This window comes from Dichotomopilus funicola (genome assembly GCF_033296635.1).
Source record: "Dichotomopilus funicola strain CBS 141.50 unplaced genomic scaffold C8A04scaffold_68, whole genome shotgun sequence".
NCBI lineage: Eukaryota > Fungi > Ascomycota > Sordariomycetes > Sordariales > Chaetomiaceae > Dichotomopilus > Dichotomopilus funicola.
The window spans coordinates 15,581-34,284 of NW_026944089.1; the positions used below are offsets into that span (position 1 = coordinate 15,581).

An 18,704-nucleotide genomic window follows, 5' to 3' on the forward strand; every position below is an offset into this window, starting at 1 on the left:
CGTAATTTTTTGGCCTCATCGAGAGTCTGTTTAACCGGTCCGGACATCCATCATGGCGACATCCCCGCAAAGCCCGCCCAAGCGGCCGAGGTTGTCACTCCAGATCAGGGCTATCGCCAACGGCCCTAGTATGCGAACTTCACGATGTGTCGCCGCGGCTGTCGACGTCAAGTCGCCCACATCGTTTAATACCCTCTCTAATGTCTACGCCACCGCTGTCGACCGATCCACGCCGTTACAGGAGAAGCCGCCCACGACCGCCATCTGCGGCAGGAGGCCGATGCTTCGACTACAAACCCAAGATGCTACCCCGAAACCGACCACGGCCAACACCCCTTACCTTGGCCCTTACCTTGATACGCCCGTCACGGCGCAGGCTATCTCTCCAGCAGTGGCCAAGCAAGTTTTCTTCCCGAGTGCTATGACGGCTACGCCACCACTCTCTGCGCAACCCATTGAGCAGAATGGCGCCCAGGTGTTCAATTTTGACGGGACAACCCCCGCGACCGCCTTCCCGCCAGGAACGACATTACCAGGATCTGCACCGGCACCAGTACCAGTACAAACGCCAGCGCCATCACAGGCACCATCACAGATCCAGCCGCAGATGCAAAACGCCAAGAGGCGGACCACGGCGCCGGCTGGGAACATGAAGTTGCCGTATACCCACCCGCGCAGCCTCCGTAGTATCCTCCGCAACTCTCCTCTGCCCCCGCTCAGCATTAAGTCGCCCGAATCTCCCAGACGGCAATCCCTGCGCCTGCAGGAGAAGGCCCTCCGTCGCGTGGCCTACAACAGCCCGTTGACGCAGGAGATCACTACCAGCTGGTACACCAAATCGCACATCGATCTCCTCGCCGAAGACGCCACACCCATCTCCCCGTCTGCCTCGTCCTCAGACGGTGGCGACTCGCTTGACCTGGCCATGGCCGACGCCGCCAGCTGCGACACCACCCGCGACGGAGGGCAGACGCCGGGGCCCTTTGAGGAGATGCGCCGGCGCATGGCTAACATGCAAGCCTCCACGCCCACAGCGCTATCGCCGACAAGCGGTGGGATTCGGAAGCGTGGTGGCAAGCGCCGGGAGAAGAAGCGCCGGTGGGTATGGACGATTGGGCAGGACGAGGACGCCGAGGAAAACGGTCCAGCGGCCGCCGAGCAGGCCGAGCAGGTGACGGCACAAAAGGTGGCCGCTCCCTCACTCCCGGCTCCGTCGGTCCCCGTTCTCGCCATGCCTGCTCCTCGGCCGCGAACGCGGAATCAACAAGCCCAGCTGGCGAAAGCCGTTGCTGCGGCATCCGACGCTCAGGGGCAGCAGGCGCAACCCCAAGTCCAAGTCCCTCGGCTGTCCATCCCATCTCCCCGGGCTCGTGGCGCGGCGACCAGCCTCCCGCGCGGGCCAAATACCCAACCACCCTCCTCCATCGGGACTCCCTCGGTGAACCACCCCACTGCGCCGCAATCTGTGCCGCAGCACCCACAATCCCAACCGCTCCTACGACAACTAGCGCAGCAGCAGCAGCAACCACAACAACAACCCCAACAACAACAGGAGAACACACCACATGATCGCACCCAACGCGAACTAACCCCCATCCCCTCCTCCCTCCTCCCCACGCGCGCATCCACCCCGGACTCCCACCCCCCCAGCGTCCGACACCTCACCCCCGACCCCCATCACCATCATCACGCCATGGACATCAACAACCTGCACCACCACCTGGACATGTCCAACACCGCCATGACAGAACCACCGACACCCAGCATGGAATCCACAACCTCTGCTGAAAGCAGCAGTCTCCACAGTAATAGCACCGCAGGTGACGGAGATGCGGACGGGGATGCGGATGTGGAGATGTCGGATGCGAGTAGTTTTACTTCGGTGGAGGAGGATTCTTGTGATGAGGGTTCTTTAGGAAGGGGTGGAGGGAAGAAAGCAACGGCGGCGCTGAGGTTTGGACTTGGGTTGGGCCTGTATGCGCCAGATGAGGATACGGAGATGGATGAGGGGACGCCTACTATGACGGCTAGGCCGGTGGGGACGAGGGAGGGACAGGGGTGGGTTCCTTGGAAGGATGTTGTTTCGTAGGTTGTGTGTATTTGTATTTTGGGGGTTTGGGTTTGGGTATTGGGAACGCATTGTATGGCGGTATGGGATAGGATAGCGAGCATCTTTGGTATTTTGATTGGGATTTATTTGGAAGATTTGATGTGGGATGACGGATGACGGATGAGATATGAGGGTGAAGGAAGCTAAAACTAACTATGTATACATATGAATGACAAGAATATCATGCAAATACTTTCAAGCGATGTGAAATTCAAACCGTATACCGAAGCCTAAACGAAGGTTGTGTAAATTCCCCATTCCCCCAACCGCACCTCGGCGTCCTTTAGTGGTTCCATTCCTCCCAAGCATCACAGGCTCAAGACCTAGTGCAAACTGTCAATTGTAACACCCCATTTCTCCCACGATGCCACGTCCCGGAGGTACAGTCAATCTCCCCTCCCCGCCGGCATCTCCTCCGAAACGATTCTCGGTTACTCCGTCGCTGCCAGCGTTTGCTGTGCGTTAACCGCCGGCCGTCTCTGCGGCCATCCATCAACGTCATTCTCGGAACCAATCCCGCCTATCCTCTTTCGGACTAGTACCCTAAACACAAAAGTGGGGAATGGAGAACTTCAATCATCAAACATGACGTCACTCATTTTCCACGAAACCCCACCACGCCCGCTGCAACTGAACTGATTGAACCGATCCACGACCCAGATATTCGATCTGAATGGGATCTGCTGGATATTTTTAAGGCTGATTGGGTGAGTTTAGGTCCAAGGCAAGCTGAATATGGGCCGAGGAGTCCAGGCAAGCTGGGATCGATCTGCTGGGGAGAGCAAAATCGGTCTGGGCGCTGCGTGAACTACGTAAGCAGGCAAGGTGTTTGTGCGAGGGAAGGGCGAGTTGAATTGGGAATTTACCAGGTTTCCTAATTGTTTCGATTGTGGAGGGTCTAGGATAAAGGCATGTGTTCTCCTCCACCGTGGCTGTCTCCTGGTACTCGCTCTTTTCTGCTGTGATCCATTCAGGGTCTTTATACCCACTAGCATCCATCACTTTTACACAGCCTCTAAACAACACATACCACCCTACCTCTAAACGCGAACATTGAGAGAACCACGGCGAAATTGGTTCCTACCATTCATCACTTTTCAAGCCCAGCGACATCAACTTGGTCCTGAACGCCCACCCATAAACTACTAGACCCCACACTACTAGCCCACACATCATCAATGAACCACCGCACCCCATCACCATGAACACCAACCAAAAAGTCTACCCCTCGGGGCAGCACTACTCCGGAGCCAACCGCATCCCCAACATCAAGCAATTTGTCGAATCCCTCGACAAAGAGAAGCGTGAGCGCGATGCCCAGATCGACGCCGAGCTCAAGAAGAACAAGGGCAATGGCGAAGCCAAGGCGCATGTGCCCACCGACCAGCGGAAGCCAGGCAAGAACCGCCGCACCGTCCGCGATCCGACCACGGGGAAGGACGTGGAGATTGAGGATATTGGGGGGCATCATATGAAGGCTGCTGAGGAGCCTATGGTGAGTTTCGGCCCCTCCTAGCCTTTTGATTGATACCGCGCAACACCGCTAACATAACCCCCAGCTTACCGTCCCCAACGCCAACCTCGGCAAAGAAACAACCAAACAAACCACCTCCTCCCAAAGCGGCGAGGAATACCGCGTCGCCCAAGACGTCACCGCCCCCCCGGACCCCGTCGCCCAAGGCTCAACCTCCGACGTCCCCATCCACGGCGAAAAAACCAACGTCCTCTTCCACCCAACCCCCAGCGTCAGCTACGAGCCCATGTTCGCGGCCATCGAGGCCCGCGCCAACGTGCTCTGCGCCGGCGTCTTCATCGGCATCATTTTTCTTGGTAGAGTGCTTGGTGGCGGGAGTCTGTGGACTCTGTTCCCGCTTGCTGGTACGGTGGCCTCGGGGGTTTATCTCTGGGCTAAGGATTTGATCCGCCAGGGAAGAGCGACGGAGTGGAGTGCGGAGCAGAAGAGAGGGGAGACGGCGGTGGTGAATTTGATTCCGGAGTCGGTGGAGTGGTTGAATACGGTTGTGGGGTTGATTTGGGGGTTGATTAACCCGGATATGTTCGCTGCGGTGGCGGATACCCTTGAGGATGTCATGCAGGCTAGTGTGCCGGGGGTTATTGAGCATGTTAAGGTGAATGATATCTCGCAGGGGAGCAACTCTCTGCGGATTCTTAGTCTGCGGGCGCTCCCGGATAGCCAAGTGGAGGACCTCAAGGAGGAAATCCACAAGCGGGATGCTAAGGAGAAGGACCCCCAGGAACTGGCGGCTGAAGAGGAAGGGGGTGACTTCTATAACCTCGAGGCTACGGTTGCGTACCACTCTCTGCCGTCCACGGGCGATGTGTCGTCCAAGGCAAAGAACATGGGAATGCAGCTGGTCTTTTATCTCGGTGTCAAGGGGCTCTTTGGGGTTCCGTTCCCCATCTGGGTTGAGCTGAACCGACTCGTGGCCACCGTCCGGCTGCGGGTCGCTCTCGCGCCGAACCCGCCCTTCGTCAAGACGCTCAGCTTCACCCTCATGGGCCTGCCCAAAGTCGAGGCGAGCTGCGTGCCGTTGATCGAGAAGGGCGCCAACATCCTGAACCTACCCCTGATTTCCAATTTTGTCAACTGGGCCATCGCGACCGCTGCCAACATGTACGTCGCTCCCAAGTCGATGACGCTCGACATCGGCAAGATGCTGCAGGGCGACGACATCTTGAAGGAGACCAACGCGCTAGGTGTCTTGTTCATCAAAATCCACAAGGCGGTCGGTCTCAGCAAGCAGGACCGTCGCGGCAGCGAAGGGGGCGGCTCGGATCCTTACATCTGCGTGTCGTTTTCCAAGTTTGGCAAACCGCAGTACTGTACGCGTGTCATCCAGGACGATCTCAACCCCATCTTCTCCGAGTGCTGTGCGCTGCCCATCACGGCGGACGTGATCAAGGCGGATGAACAGCTTTCGCTCGAGCTCTGGGACAGTGACCGGTCGTCGGCGGACGACGTGGTCGGCAAGGTCGAGCTGAGCATCCAGAAGCTCATCCAACACCCCGGCAAGATGTTCCCGCAGGTCTCCAAGCTGAAGGGCGTCAAGGCCGACAGCACCATGCCGGGCGAGCTCCACTGGGAGGTCGGGTTCTTCGGCAAAACGCAGTTCCGCCGTGCTCTACTTACCGACGGCCATGATCCCAACTTGCCCGAGGGTCTCCGTGACAAGAAGGAGTTGCAGGATGACAAGGGGAGTCTCGACAATGCCGAGGAAGAGGCTGTCGTGCGCACCCCGCCAGACCCGCTGTGGCCGAGCGGTATTCTCAGCGTGGTCGTGCACCAGATTGTCAATCTCGAACTCGCCAACATCAAGGGCTCGCAGGGCGGTAAGCGCAAGAACGGCAAGGAGTACGAGCCCGCTCGGCCCGAGGCCGGCGAGATCAAGGAGCAAGAGGGGAAGAAACTGCCGAGCTCGTACTGCACGGTGCTTGTCAACGACGAGCTGGTGTACAAGACACGTACCAAGGTGGTGTCCTCGCGACCCATCTTCGAGGCCGGCACGGAGCGTTTTGTCCGTGACTGGCGGTCGTGCATTGTGACGGTGACCGTTCGCGACTCCCGTAACCGTCAGCACGACCCCATCATCGGTGTCGTCCCTCTGCGTCTTTCCGATATCCTCCAGACCGGCAGCCAGAGCACGCGCTGGTATCCGCTCGACGGCGGCATCGGCTTCGGCCGCATCCGCATCAGCCTGCTGTTCCGCTCTGTCGAGCTGCGTCTCCCCCCCACACAGCTCGGCTTCGGCGAGATCGGGACATTCGAGTTCACCTCCGACGCCCTGGTCACGTCGGGTTATTCCCCCTCCGAGCGCACCAAGATCCGCATGCGCACCGGTGGTTCCTCCGCCAGCGTCAAACCCGATGTCTGCCATCGCACCAGCGACGGCAACGGTCTGACCTGGGACATCAGCGGACCACCCTCGCAAGACGACAACAGCAGCACCCACCGCAAAAAATCCAAATCCGTCCGCATCCGCCTCCCCGTCCGCTTCCGCTACCGCTCCCCCATCTTCTTCGAATTCCACCCCCCCAACACCCGCCGCAAAACCAACACCTTCGCCTCCCTCTGGCTGCAAGACGTCCCCGACGCCGAAGAACTCGACTTCGACCTCCCCATCTGGAAATGCGACAACGGCATGCGGCTCTCGCAAAACTACATCACCGAAGCCAACCTGCACGACGTCCCGGCGCTACGCGCCGAAGAAATCGGCCGGTTGCGTTTCCGCGGCCGGTTCAAGCCCGGTACGGACCGGGATCACCTCCGTTTTGTCAGTGATAACGATTCCCGCGAGACGATTGAGTCGTGGGAGGCTTGTTATGCGGAAGGGGTCCGGGGGGAGTTTGTGCGTCCGGAGGTCCCGCCGGCGGTGCAGAAGTTGCATGATGAGAGTTTGACGCATGGGAGGGATGTACTGGCTATGGCGCCGGAGGAGGATAAGAAGAAGTGGTTGGCTAAGGATGGGACTGATTGGAGTGGTGCGTTTGGGCAGGACCCGGCGGGGGTGGCTGAGGCGAAGAGGAGGGCTGCGAATGCTGGTGGTGGGAGTGGTAGTGGTAGTGCGCACCCGGAGGATGAGGAACATCAATTCGTTGAGGAAGAAAGCAGTGACGATGAGCACAGTCAAGATATTGGAGAAGAAGAAGGAGAAGAAAACGACGAGAACGTCGACCTCGGACTCAACGATGCCGACCACGGCTCCGCCGACGGCCCCTCGGGCAAGGGCAAAGCCCGACAAAGCTTCGGGGCCAACGATGAGGAAGCCGGGGACAACTACACCTGGCAACAGGGCGGCAGCGAGGAGGGCGATAGCAGTCCGCAGCACTCGCGCAAGTCAATGGATAGTACGGCCACGGGCGCCACGGGCAAGTCGAATAGCAGCAAGAATCCGATCAAGCAGTACCGCGAGTATCGGAATCGGAGTCGGGATTTGCATCGGAAGCATCGGGGTTTGATGCAGTGGTAGGTCTTTTTATTATCCCTTCTATTTCTCTTTCGTTTCTTACTCAAGGGGGGTATTGTGGATGTTTTGAGAAGGAGACATGGTACTGACGATGGGAACAGGAGACCGATGCGCAACGCGCAATTTGCTAAAGATGAGGCTCTCTTTGCTGCGAGGCGGGTGATGAAGGTTGGTAGTTTGTCTGGACGGACGCCGGATGTTGAGACGGAGGTTTGAGTTGGGAGACAGAAACAGGGAAAAATGAACGGAAGATGAACGGAAAAAGGAAGAAGGGAAAAATGAGGGTGTATGAGAAACACTGGTTTTCCTTTTTGCTATTTTTGTATTTCCCCTATGTTCTCTTCTCTTTTGTATTATCTGATTGATGGATGTATGATGGTTATGTCCAGCGATGATTTGGCTGGCGTTGGGGCTGGATGGGGTCTTATGAAAGTGTTGAAACGATAACCTCAAAAGAATGGTACGTTATCAAGAACCAAGGCTAGCTATGAAATTTAGAAGCATTGCTCATTTTCTTTTGATTTAAACACTGTCGATGGAAAATCGTTAAAGATGCTTGTTGAACTGTTAAATATCTCTCATCATGCTTCCAGCTTCCATGTGAGGAGGAAGATTCTGTCATGCACGAGCCACCGAACGTCCCCTGTGCTTCAGTGGACCACCCCCTGTCTGCGACCACGACAGGACAGTGATTTTCAACCTCTGAACATCAGGACATCATTTTCACTTCCTGCATCAAACTCAACATCAGCGGGGATTGGGCCTTCCAAAACTCCAATCGTCTTGAAAGTCTTGTGAAGAACTCATCTCACGAAGAGGCTCGATGTTTACTGCGCCAACGGGATAAGAGTTCCACAATATTCCCTCTGGTCTCGCAGCAGCGCGTCAATTTCACGACTTTAATGCAATTACAACCACATCCACGCTATCATCACCTCGCCACTCACCTACCACAACCATCGCATTATCGAAACTAGTTTTTGTTTTCACCTTAATCTCAACAAACGGGGCAACACAACCCCATAGACACCCTCTCTACCTACTTCACACCTCATTCCCCCGATAAACAACAACAACAACAACCCCCGAGAGGCCCCCAAAATGGCCCGCAAATACTTCTCCCCCTACGCCCCCCGCCGCCGCCGCTCCCCCCAAGTCGTCGTCATCTGGGTCTCCATTTTTGTGTTTCTCCTCTGGCTGACCTGGTTCATCACCACCCGCCACAAAGAGGAAGCCCGGCCGTATGTGGATGAGTTCATGCACCCGCGGGCTGGTCGCGCGCATGTGCCGGTCGTGGATGTCGGGCCGGATGGACCGGGGGAGGGGGAGGAGAGGGGGGTTTGATGGATAGGGAGGGTGTTGTTTGGGGGTTGGATTGGGTGAGGTTGGGGGATTATTGCTCGCGGGGCTTTGACTACGACATCAATTATGGGGGCCATTGGACTAGGAAATCATGGATAGGGGCCAAAGAGGGAGGGGGGAGATCAAAAATATAATTAGGGGAAAGGATTGGGTGTAACGAAGCAGTCTGATCGTTATGTCCATTTACTCGTATCTTAATGTTAGTATGAGGGTGATGTCGGTATTGCGGGTCTTGCAAACCTCTGTAGCTTTGAACGCAATCCAGGAACAAGTTCAATTCTTTAAACCAGAATCCTAGCACGGCACATTTGAGGACGCTTAAACTTGTTGGAGAATATTACTTCGCCTTACCATGTACACCAACTCCATGTCGTTGGTTTCACCACGAAGAGTCCGATATAAACACAGTGCGGCGTAGTTCAACGATGCTGCCTTGAAGCTCCAAATTGACCCCTCGGTACTGTGCCCAGACTGTGCGTCATCCTTCTCCACCCCACTCTGACTAACTGTGCCTCAGTTCTCTCCCCAAGTTCTGTTCAGTTGTCTTCTCATAACTATTTTTTTATTTATTTATTTCGGATAACCTTTCTTCTATTTGACAAACTCATGAAGCCATAACCCAAAACTCCAGTTTCCCTCCCTAGGTACCGAGAAATGGACCCTCCACGGACTGTCATCATCGGCATCAGCGGGTGCTCATCAAGTGGCAAAACCACGCTGGCGAGACTGCTTCGCGACATCTTCCCCGAGACCTTTATCCTCCACGAAGATGATTTCTACAAGCCCGAGTCAGAGTATGTTATTGGGATCCTCGGTTCAATAAAAGTAAAGAGTAGTTACTAATCCTCCCCAGGCTCCCCATCAAGCATGGACTGGTCGACTGGGACTGTCCCGAGGCCATCTCGATCCCCGATCTCGAAGCAGCGCTTGTTCACATTCGCAAAACCGGTACCTTTCCGGTGAGTACCTACTAGCCACTACAACCAAACTCACCTCCCGCTTTATATCCCACAATGCCCTATCCCGATCTCTAACTCACTACCCCCCTTCCAGCCCAACCTCAACTCCCTAGAAGACCTCAACACCGTCGGTCCCTGCCCCGCCACCCCCGAGCAAATCGCGTCCAACACCGCCCGCGTCCAAACCTGGCTCTCCCCCGGCCACCCAGGCTCCCTCATCTTCAACTCCACCACCTCGACCCGGAAAACTCGCATCTGCATCCTCGACGGTTTCCTCCTCTACTCCCCTCCCCCAGCACCTTCATCCGAAGCAACCCCAACCTCGTCCAAAGAGTCTCCCTTCCGCAACGTAATGTCCCACCTCAACATCAAACTCTTCCTCCTCGCCAGCAAAACCTCCGCCCTCCGCCGCCGCAAAGCACGAGACGGGTATGTACACGTCGACGGGTTTTGGACTGATCCCCCGGGGTATGTGGAGAAGATTGTGTGGCCGAATTATGTGGAGACGCATGGGTGGTTGTTTGAGGGGGGGGATGTGGAGGGGGGACGGGTGGATGGGGAGGTGGTGAGGCGGGAGGGGATTTGGGTGCCGGGGGTTAATGGGGGGGTTGTTAAGCAGGACGGCGAGGGGGGAGGGGATGGGAAGGAGGGGGAGGTGGCGTTTGGGGAGGTGTTGGGGTGGGCGGTGGGGGTTGTGATGGAGGAGTTGGAGAGGGTTTGTTTGGGGGAGAAGGGGGAGTGATGAGGGTGAGGGAGAGATGTGATAGAGCTGGTGATAGGGATCAATGACTTCACGTAAGAACACGAGCGCGCGAACGTGTAGGACTCTATAGTCATATTTTCTATACACAAAGACAAGATTAAGGCCAACCGTACGCTTTTATCATCCATGACTACGGATAAACTCTAACGATATCACACCGACAGTTAACGAGAAGAACAAGATTAACCGTACCTCTCTATTGTCCCTAAACTCCACTGATATCACCCCAACAGCCATCACCGCCAAGTATCATTAACACTCTGCGCCAAACACCCCGTCCCCTCCGTCTTCACCCCACTAACCGTAACCGTCCTGTTGGGATCACTCTCCCAAGTAACCGTCCCATCCGACTCAACCCGAATATACTTGTACTGCACACTCGACCCCTTGGCAATCGGCACCGTAATACTCCACAGCGGGTTACTATCCCCCGTATACCCCGACGCCGAAAGCGGCACGGCCTTCTTCACATCCCACTTGCCCAACTCCGCCACACTCCCAACCACCTTCACATTCTGCCCCAGCTTGGTAACCACCTTACTATTAAACTGCACATACACCGCCGAGTCATCCGCCGCACACGTCGTCGGAAACGGCGCAGGCGCCGGATCAGCCGATGGGTTGGGGGTCTGGCTGGGGGGGAAGGACGGCGCGGCCGCCTGGGCGTAAGTGCCCGCAACTTGGGTGCGTTCGCAGGTGGAGGGGAGGGTGTTGCCGTTTTCTGCAGACCAGCCGTCGGGGACGATACCCGCGCGGCGGTCGGCGGCGGAGAGGAAGGCGGCGTAGGACCAGGTGAGGTCAGCTGCAGATAGGGGGGAGCCGTTGTCACGGCTGTATTGTTCGGCGAGGGCTCCGTTGGAGGGGGTGTGCTGCGAGGCGATGTCGATGAAGCCGTCGGCGTAGGCGGATACGGCGTTGATGATGGAGGTGAAGGTGGTGGAGGCGCTGTCGTAGGTGCCCGTGGCGATGCCGGGGACGAGGTCTTTGAAGAAGGCGAGAGAGAGGTCCGTCACTTTGATGGAGCCGTCTTTCTTCCAGACGAAGATGGCGTCGTATAGCTGCTCGGCCGCGGCGAAGTTGGCGAGGTACCACGGGTTACCGTTGTAGTAGACGTCTTCGGAGTAGCGGCCCACGGCAACGGCTTTCCCGGCCGCGATGCCCGAGTTGATGCCGTAGACGGACCGGAACGAGTCGACGTACACCTTGTGGTTGGACAGGGCCTTGTCGCTGCAGGGCTGGAAGGTGTTGGCATCGCAGCCGACGGACGGGTCAAAGGTGTGGATCGATGTCAGGATGGAATCAAGGTCTTTGCCGGACCGAGACTGGCCGCCGTTGACTGCATGAGTTGTTAGCACGGGTTGGATCATTTGATATTACGCGTGAGGCGGTAACGTACTGTTGGACACGACGAAGCCCCCATTGGGGTTCCAGAAGGTCTGCAAGAAGCACAGCACCTGAGGAGCGACTGTGATACAGGCGCGGCACTCCGTGCCGAGCTGAGCGGCGAGATCGGCGCCCTCAACGAGAGCTAGCGATCGAGGTTAACGCCAAAGCTTGCAGATAGGTAATATGGGCCTAACGATAAAACTTACCCCGGTGGGCACTGCCGACGGCAAAGAAAGAACTCCCCTTAATCTCCTCCCACAGATCGAAACCAGTCTCGTTCCTGTCACAAGCCAAGTTAACACCTGGCTGCACCAAGCAGAGATAGTCATGCACCTACCAGTACTGCGCAGTATACGCGAGATCGTTCTGGATCACAGGCCACACCGCCTTGGCCGTATCCGTGTAGCCATTCTGGATCAGCCACTTGGAGTACCGCGTGAGGGCAATCGCTCGGAGCGGCGGCCCGTCCCGCTGCGGTCGGCCCCAGTCGCCCGTGAAGGCGGTGAGGTCGACGTTGAACTTGGCCTCGCCGAGACCCGTACCATCGGAGAGACTGCCCGAGGGGTTCGAGACGCCCTGGAGCTTTGCCGTGGCAGTGATGTAGTTCTGGATTGTGCCCTGCAGCGAGGCCGAGTAGTTCTGAGAGAACGAGTCGGCGATGCCTGTCAGGACGAGAGCAGAGTCACGCGTCCAGGTGTACCAGTCTGTTATGTCTTAGTAAATATCGTGTACTCACTCGTACAAACGGGTGACTATGTGAAGCGATGAGCGAGCACCGGGATACTTACAGTCTGGTTCCTGCTTGGAGGGACTCGCGACAACAGCGCCAGAGGCAGCGCCCGAAGCCGCACAGCCGCTGGACCCAATATTGCACAACAACTTCTCCCAGGCGATGGGCGTCTCAGTCTGGATGAACGAGTCAACAGACCGCTTGACGATGGCGCCGTCCCGCTTAGTGCGAAGGGCAGCATCGGGGCGACCCAGCACCGTCTGGACGGCACAGGAGCCCAAAACGAAGATCGACGACAGCGCGTGCATAGCGGGCAGGAGGAGGCCGGATGCGTTGACGGAGGGGATGAGGTGGTCAGAGAGCTGGGCTACGAAGGCCGCCATGTTCGAGCAGCTTGGTTTTATATATGAATGGTCGATCCAATCTCAGCTGCTTCGCACTCACCCTCACGGCCCGGCTGGCGCCTCAGGGCCCCCGTCGTCAGTGAGACACTTCCCCACGGGAAAGCCAGGGCCCTCGATCGCACTCCACGCGGAAGACGCGATGCATGCGGGGCCTGGGCCGAGATGCTCTCAACGGTGCATTGGGGTTCGGTGCCAAGGTGCTTCTCCGTGCACTATACTAGTTAAATTCTACGCGGCTCCGATGCCCTGGTGCAATGCTGATCTCTCAGAGCCCCACCTTGTGATGATGTGATACCGGGTTACTGGCGGCTTGTTCCACGATTCCAGGCCAGCCACTGGGAAGTGCAAGGGTAGCGGAACGCGACGATCGTCTTGATAGGTGGACGTGCCGGCACTGCGGCGTGAAGCGAGGGCTTCCAAGGGTCCTTAGGGAGAAAAAAGCACCGATGTGTTGCCGTCGCGCGGCTTGACGACGTCACGGTAGGGTTGCTACCGGGCCGGCATCTACACTAAACCCACAGCATTTCAGCTCATTCCCCAGACCATTCCGAAGCTGCAGCGACTTGCAGTGCGGGGGAAGTGCGGAGAATGCATGGGGAAGCGATCGTTCAATTGCTGAAGCCAGACACTCACGTATTGACTTCTCCAACGACGGCGAGTACACTATTTCATGAGTTTAAACTGTGAAACAAATCCCAAGGGCGACGAGGCGCGAGTGTTGCTGGTGAAGGTAGATAACCTTCTGGAAAAGGACGAATCAAGCGCAAAACTCACGTTGAAAAATAAAATGACAAGGGGGTGGTTCGCATCCCTCTGGGACCATCCGAAAAGAACTAGCCTATCATCTTCAAGGCATGGCCTGAAGCAGCATGCCGCGTGCTTTTAGAGCCGGCGCGGGCTGACGAGTAGAATGGAGAAACTGGGGAAATGCCGGTGCCGGTTCCAAGAAATTCTTTCCGAAAAAGGGGTCAGAAAGGGAAGAGCAGAAGTGTATCCCACCTGCCAAATGTGTCGTTGAGCATCAAGTGCGCATTGAGAATCGGGCCGTTGGGGGCGCTTGGGGAATTGGGGTCCTTTCACTACCGATATGCATCAACAGCCGGGCCATTGAGAACTCCAGAGCGTGAGCTAAAATGGAAGCTTGCGCCGAGTCCCAGGGGCGCTAGGATTATGACCCGATCGGATCACATGTCGAAGAGATTGTACGAATACATGTATGTACATGGTAGACTTGATCGGGGTCCTGGGCCTGAATTTCGCACCGCTTTCCGTTGCCTCCAAACTTTTCGGATGGGACATTTGGGGGGGCAGTGGGCGTCGACTAGGTAGCACATCACGAATACTCGCCCATAGGGTTCGAACCCCAGGGCATCGCTAAGTAAAACCTGTACGCGGGTTTTCGTAGCCGCCCATTTGTGGGAGGTGAGCTTTTTGACTTGGTTCCCATCTTTCCTACCGAAAGGATTGACGGATGCAATATCTTCGATACATGGGGCAATGCGTCCATACCTCTAGCCCAGGGGATCTGGAGAGTACTATATTTAGTTATTAGCGAGTTACCTTAGGAAGGCCCGGTAACAGGAGTGGCTAAATCAATCAGTGAAGGGACCATGGCGTAGAGTGAAGTGAACTCGACATGGAGCAAACTGGGGAGCCGTGATCATCAGATGACTCCGGAGTGCATGCTCCAATGTAGCGTGCGGAGTCTTCGTTTGTATTTCGCTGCCTATTAACTAGACTAGGACAACATGGCAGCAAAGCATTCGACACGTTCGGCACCTTTGATATTTCCATGCCGCCGGCCTTCTCGCTGACTATGCAGGAGAAGGACACAGCGCAGATGAGCAGCTGAACGCGGCCAGTATCCCACGTCGAGCTGGCCAAGATCATAAGGTGCGCCGCATCTGTCATCTCCCGCAGGGAGTGAGCCAAAGAACGCCGCAACGATGCCTTGGTCTAAGTCACTTCACGCGCCAGATGTTGTAGCTGACATTGACTTTGTGGTTTTGTTCCACGTGATTCACAGGACCCGATCTAGCGGAGTCTTCAGTGGTGAGAGGAAGTATCCTTCCAGATCCAAGGCGTCATACGCCGGACCACCCGTGCCATTTTGGATCTACGGGATTTAAGTCCGGGCCGATTCGGTCCACGGAGCCTCAGCTGGCCCATTCTGGTCTCCAGGAGGTCTTTTGCTTTCAACTGGCCCGTTTTGGTGTCCAGGAGCGTTTTCTCGCGTCTCAGCGTCGAGGGGAAGCACTTGGCTACCCACCATGGTATGTGTTCTTTCGGCCGGTATGGGGTTGAGAAATCGATCGCTTTGCATGCACGCGCGGTTGGGCCCTATCCTGTCTTCTTCTACAGGGTGATCTTCAAAGTGGTCAACCACCCCCTCAGACGCGAAGGCGCCCTCGGCAGCGTTGACGATAATGATTTCATCGGACGGTGCGACACTCACCTCATTCAGGAATAGTTGGAGCTTCGCTAGATCTGCGGAGTGGATGTCATCGCGTAAATGCTCTAGGTTGCCATCAAACCGGTCATCCTCGTCGAACCCGACATGGCGCATGAAGACATTCGTCCAAATCGGTCGAACATCTCTCGGCATCGACCGACGCGCAAAAGCTAAACAGAACTTGGAAATCGTATGAAAATATGTAGGACGCGCCATGGTTTTCCCCAGCCTCATAGACCGACGGTCTTAGCGAACGGTTTGGAATATAGCGTCTTGAAACTCTGGCTCCCCCCGCTCAAACCTTTGACAGCGAACGAGGTTCCTCAGAGCTCAATCGATCTGGGACCTGTCGGGTGGAAATTGACATCATGGAAGAACTAGATGGCTCCTTGGCTCACCGAACTGCCGCAGCAATCGACCCTGACCAGAGTGGCAGAGGATCGCTGAGCACAGGACCGTGAGGAAAGGAAAAGAAAAGGAAGAGGAAGAAGCTCCCAAAATCTTTTGCTAAATACCTGCCCGAAAATTTCTGGAAGTGGGGCTGGTAGCCTTGCAGTGTGGGTCCAAGGCTTATCTTATCGGTTGGATCACCCAGCGCTGCAGCCTCTCATCGGCGCCATGTTATCCAGTTCGCGTCAACTTCAGGTCCATTCCACAGTCAGACACCCACTCCCGCTTAGCTCAACATTGTGCGGCACAACCCATCAAAATGGACGCCGCATCGATTGAAGAGATCAACAAGGTCCGGCTGGCCATGGGCATGAAGCCCTTACCAGTCCCGGGAGCCGCGCCACCACCCAAGGAAACAACCGAAATCGAACTCGGCGACGATGGCAAACCAGTCAGCACCTTCGACACGCGCGAGGCCGCGGCCTACGACAATTTTCAAAAGGCTCAAGCGGCAGAGGAAGCGAAGAGGAAACGAGAAGCGAAAGCGGCCGCCATCAAGAAGGCGCGCGAAATGGCCCAGCGCAACGCTATTCTCGACGGCAAGGGGCTAGCTGACGACGACGAGGATGAAACCGATGTTAAGTCGTGGCTGAAGAACCAGAAGAAGCGCCAGAAGAAGATTGATGCGGCGCGAAAAACAGCGGCAGATAAGGCTGCTGAGGAAGCGGCCGAGAACGCCGAGCACACGGCGGCCGACTTGGCCGGCGTCAAGGTTGCCCACGACATGACCGCTTTTCTCGACGGTGACGATCAGGTCTTGACGCTCAAGGACACAGGCGTGCTGGAGAATGAAGATGAGGGGGATCAGCTTGAGAACGTGTCCCTACGCGAGCAGGAGAAGCTGCGGGAACGACTGGACCTCAAGAAGAAGAACCCGGTGTACGATCCCAACGACATTGACGAGACGGGCGAGATTGGGGTGTTGTCGAAGTACGACGAGGAAATCTATGGGAAGAAGCAGAAAACCTTCACATTGAATTCGGCTGCGACGACGACGGAACTAGCTGATATTCTGGCGGCGCCGGTTCAGAAGAGGAAACACCAAGTCGTGGACCTTGGTGAGCTGGGTGAGTATCCTAGGAACATGGCCCGAGAAGCCGTAAACGTACTGACCCAACCCACAGAGGATGCGCCGGCACCAGTATCGGACTATCTCGATGTCTCAGAGGTCAAGGTCAAGAAGTTGAAAAAGAAGAAGTCGAAATCAACGAGGCGGCGCCGAGCAGACGACGATGATGTCCTATTCGGCGGGGAGCCAACCGGCGGTGATGAGCCGGAGCAAGACATGGATATTGACTCGGGTGCTGCAGCTTTTACCAAGAAACGGAAGATTGTGGACGACAGCTTCGTGGATGATGAGGATCTGCAGTCAACACTGGCGCTCCAGAGGAGAGAGGCGCTCAAGAAGCGAAAGAAGACCAGGCCTGAAGATATCGCAAGGCAGCTTCGAGAATCGACGGAAAACCAAGACGGAGATGAACAGGAGCAAAAGGGGATTGTGATGGACGAGATTAGTCGGTTTGTCGACGGGCTACGCGCAGAGCAGGAAGAGGACCGCAAAGTCCGCAAGCCTCGGTCCGAAGAACCGGCGGGTGTCACAGCTATGCAACAAGACGAAAGCTCCGAGGACGAAGAGATGCACGATGCCGACCACCCCTCGCCCCCACGCGACGGTACACCCCACCGGGAAGACCCCACCGCCAACGGCGTCGAAGAGGAAAAGACGGTTGGGCAAGGTATGGGCGCCACACTCGCCTTGCTGCGCGACCGCCACCTCATTGATGAAGGCAAGGGCGCCGAGGTCAACGAGAAGTTCCGTCAGCGCCAGCGTTTCCTCAACGAGCTGCAACGCCGCATGGATCTCTTCGACCAGGACACCCGCGCCCAGCGTGAGCGCGACCGCACCAGCGGCCGTCTCGAGCGCATGTCGGCTCGCGAACGCGAGGACTGGCAGCGGCAACAGAACACGCTGCGCGACCAGCACCAGTCGCGCATCATGGACCAGCTGTTCCGCGAGGAGTACCGACCAGAGGTGGAGCTCAAGTATGTTGATAGCGACGGCCGGAGTCTGGACGCTAAGGAGGCTTTCAAGGAGCTCTCACATCAGTTCCATGGCAAGGGAAGTGGCAAGGGCAAGACAGATAAGCGGCTCAAGAAGCTGGCAGAGGAAAAGCGGCGGATGGCGCAGAGTATGTTGGATGCCAGTCAAAATGTGGGCATGAGCTCGGCGGCGTCGCATCAAACGAAGAAGAGGAGGGAAGCGGGCGTGCGGTTGGCTTAGGGGAGATGGGATTTGTGGATTGGACTAAGCATCTGAGTTCCAGGTTGGGCAATATCGTCGAAGAAATGGACGCAAAGGTGCTTACACCCTCCTTCTACCTTCTATCAATACACGCAAGTTTTTGGGTCTGTACTGACACGGCGTGGGCTTAGTTGTCGAATTCAGGTAAGACTTGTGTAGTAGAGGGAGGGGCTTCTTTGGCCTGGCCAACGCCCTGAACTGCTGTTTTATGGAGTGCTATGCTGTGTGTCTGTTGCCATGATCATTTCGTAGTAGTACTGCCTTCAAGCTCCTCCTTGCTCTTGAACCCCACATCACCCTTGATAATGGGCCGTCCCAAGAATTAAATACTCTCTTCGTCCAAGTATTAATATCTACATTTTTAACCGATTTACATACGAAGAGAGGAGACGTGCCAAGATATTTTGCCCCAATGAGACAAAACGGTCACTTTCCCTCCATGAAGGAACGCCAGGGTTCCCAGTGCAAAGTTAGTCGGGGATATCTATGGAAATTGCTGCATTCTCTCAAGCAACACTTGACTTGTCGTACTGCTGTTTGAGGTTACGGTAGCTGTTGCTGAGTGAGCGACCGCCATCACCATCTTCTGTGGCTGCCATCCGAGTGAAGCAAATGTGGGTCCGTTTGGAGCTCACACCAACAATCACTCGACTGCTGAGAAGGGCATCTCCTCCAACTTCAGCACCATCCGCAGCAACACCTTCGAAACTCGACACTCCGCAGATATCACGCGGTAAACGCTACCTACCGCGATCTCATCCCTCGCTAAGATCAATTGACCGTTTTATACCCATCCGATCG

At 56.3% G+C, this 18,704-nt stretch overlaps 6 protein-coding genes across 6 annotated transcripts; 5 read left to right on the forward strand and 1 right to left on the reverse strand.

Annotated features, from left to right (window-relative positions):
* Positions 1-52: 52 nt before the first annotated feature.
* On the forward strand, positions 53-2,089 carry C8A04DRAFT_39508 (putative glucan 1, 4-alpha-glucosidase; the record flags this gene model as incomplete). Its single annotated transcript, XM_062784615.1, has 2 exons — positions 53-1,438; positions 1,514-2,089. The coding sequence occupies 2 exons, from the start codon at positions 53-55 to the stop codon at positions 2,087-2,089; spliced, it is 1,962 nt and encodes a 653-aa protein (XP_062634244.1).
* A 1,222-nt stretch (positions 2,090-3,311) lies between these two features.
* Positions 3,312-7,311, forward strand: C8A04DRAFT_31534 (uncharacterized protein; the record flags this gene model as incomplete). The annotated part of the gene is made up of 3 exons (XM_062781784.1): positions 3,312-3,605; positions 3,670-7,094; positions 7,197-7,311. The coding sequence occupies 3 exons, from the start codon at positions 3,312-3,314 to the stop codon at positions 7,309-7,311; spliced, it is 3,834 nt and encodes a 1,277-aa protein (XP_062634245.1).
* An 885-nt stretch (positions 7,312-8,196) lies between these two features.
* On the forward strand, positions 8,197-8,439 carry C8A04DRAFT_31535 (uncharacterized protein; the record flags this gene model as incomplete). The annotated part of the gene is made up of 1 exon (XM_062781785.1): positions 8,197-8,439. The coding sequence occupies one exon, from the start codon at positions 8,197-8,199 to the stop codon at positions 8,437-8,439; it is 243 nt and encodes an 80-aa protein (XP_062634246.1).
* A 672-nt stretch (positions 8,440-9,111) lies between these two features.
* C8A04DRAFT_39510 (uncharacterized protein) lies at positions 9,112-10,158 on the forward strand (the record flags this gene model as incomplete). Its single annotated transcript, XM_062784616.1, has 3 exons — positions 9,112-9,251; positions 9,311-9,416; positions 9,511-10,158. The coding sequence occupies 3 exons, from the start codon at positions 9,112-9,114 to the stop codon at positions 10,156-10,158; spliced, it is 894 nt and encodes a 297-aa protein (XP_062634247.1).
* Positions 10,159-10,415: 257 nt separating this feature from the next.
* C8A04DRAFT_14531 (glycoside hydrolase) lies at positions 10,416-12,603 on the reverse strand (the record flags this gene model as incomplete). Its single annotated transcript, XM_062778137.1, has 5 exons — positions 10,416-11,515; positions 11,576-11,707; positions 11,772-11,845; positions 11,903-12,269; positions 12,354-12,603. 5 exons carry the CDS (start codon positions 12,601-12,603, stop codon positions 10,416-10,418), a joined length of 1,923 nt encoding a protein of 640 aa, XP_062634248.1.
* A 3,257-nt stretch (positions 12,604-15,860) lies between these two features.
* Positions 15,861-17,882, forward strand: C8A04DRAFT_14529 (SART-1 protein; the record flags this gene model as incomplete). Its single annotated transcript, XM_062778136.1, has 1 exon — positions 15,861-17,882. One exon carries the CDS (start codon positions 15,861-15,863, stop codon positions 17,880-17,882), a length of 2,022 nt encoding a protein of 673 aa, XP_062634249.1.
* Positions 17,883-18,704: the final 822 nt, after the last annotated feature.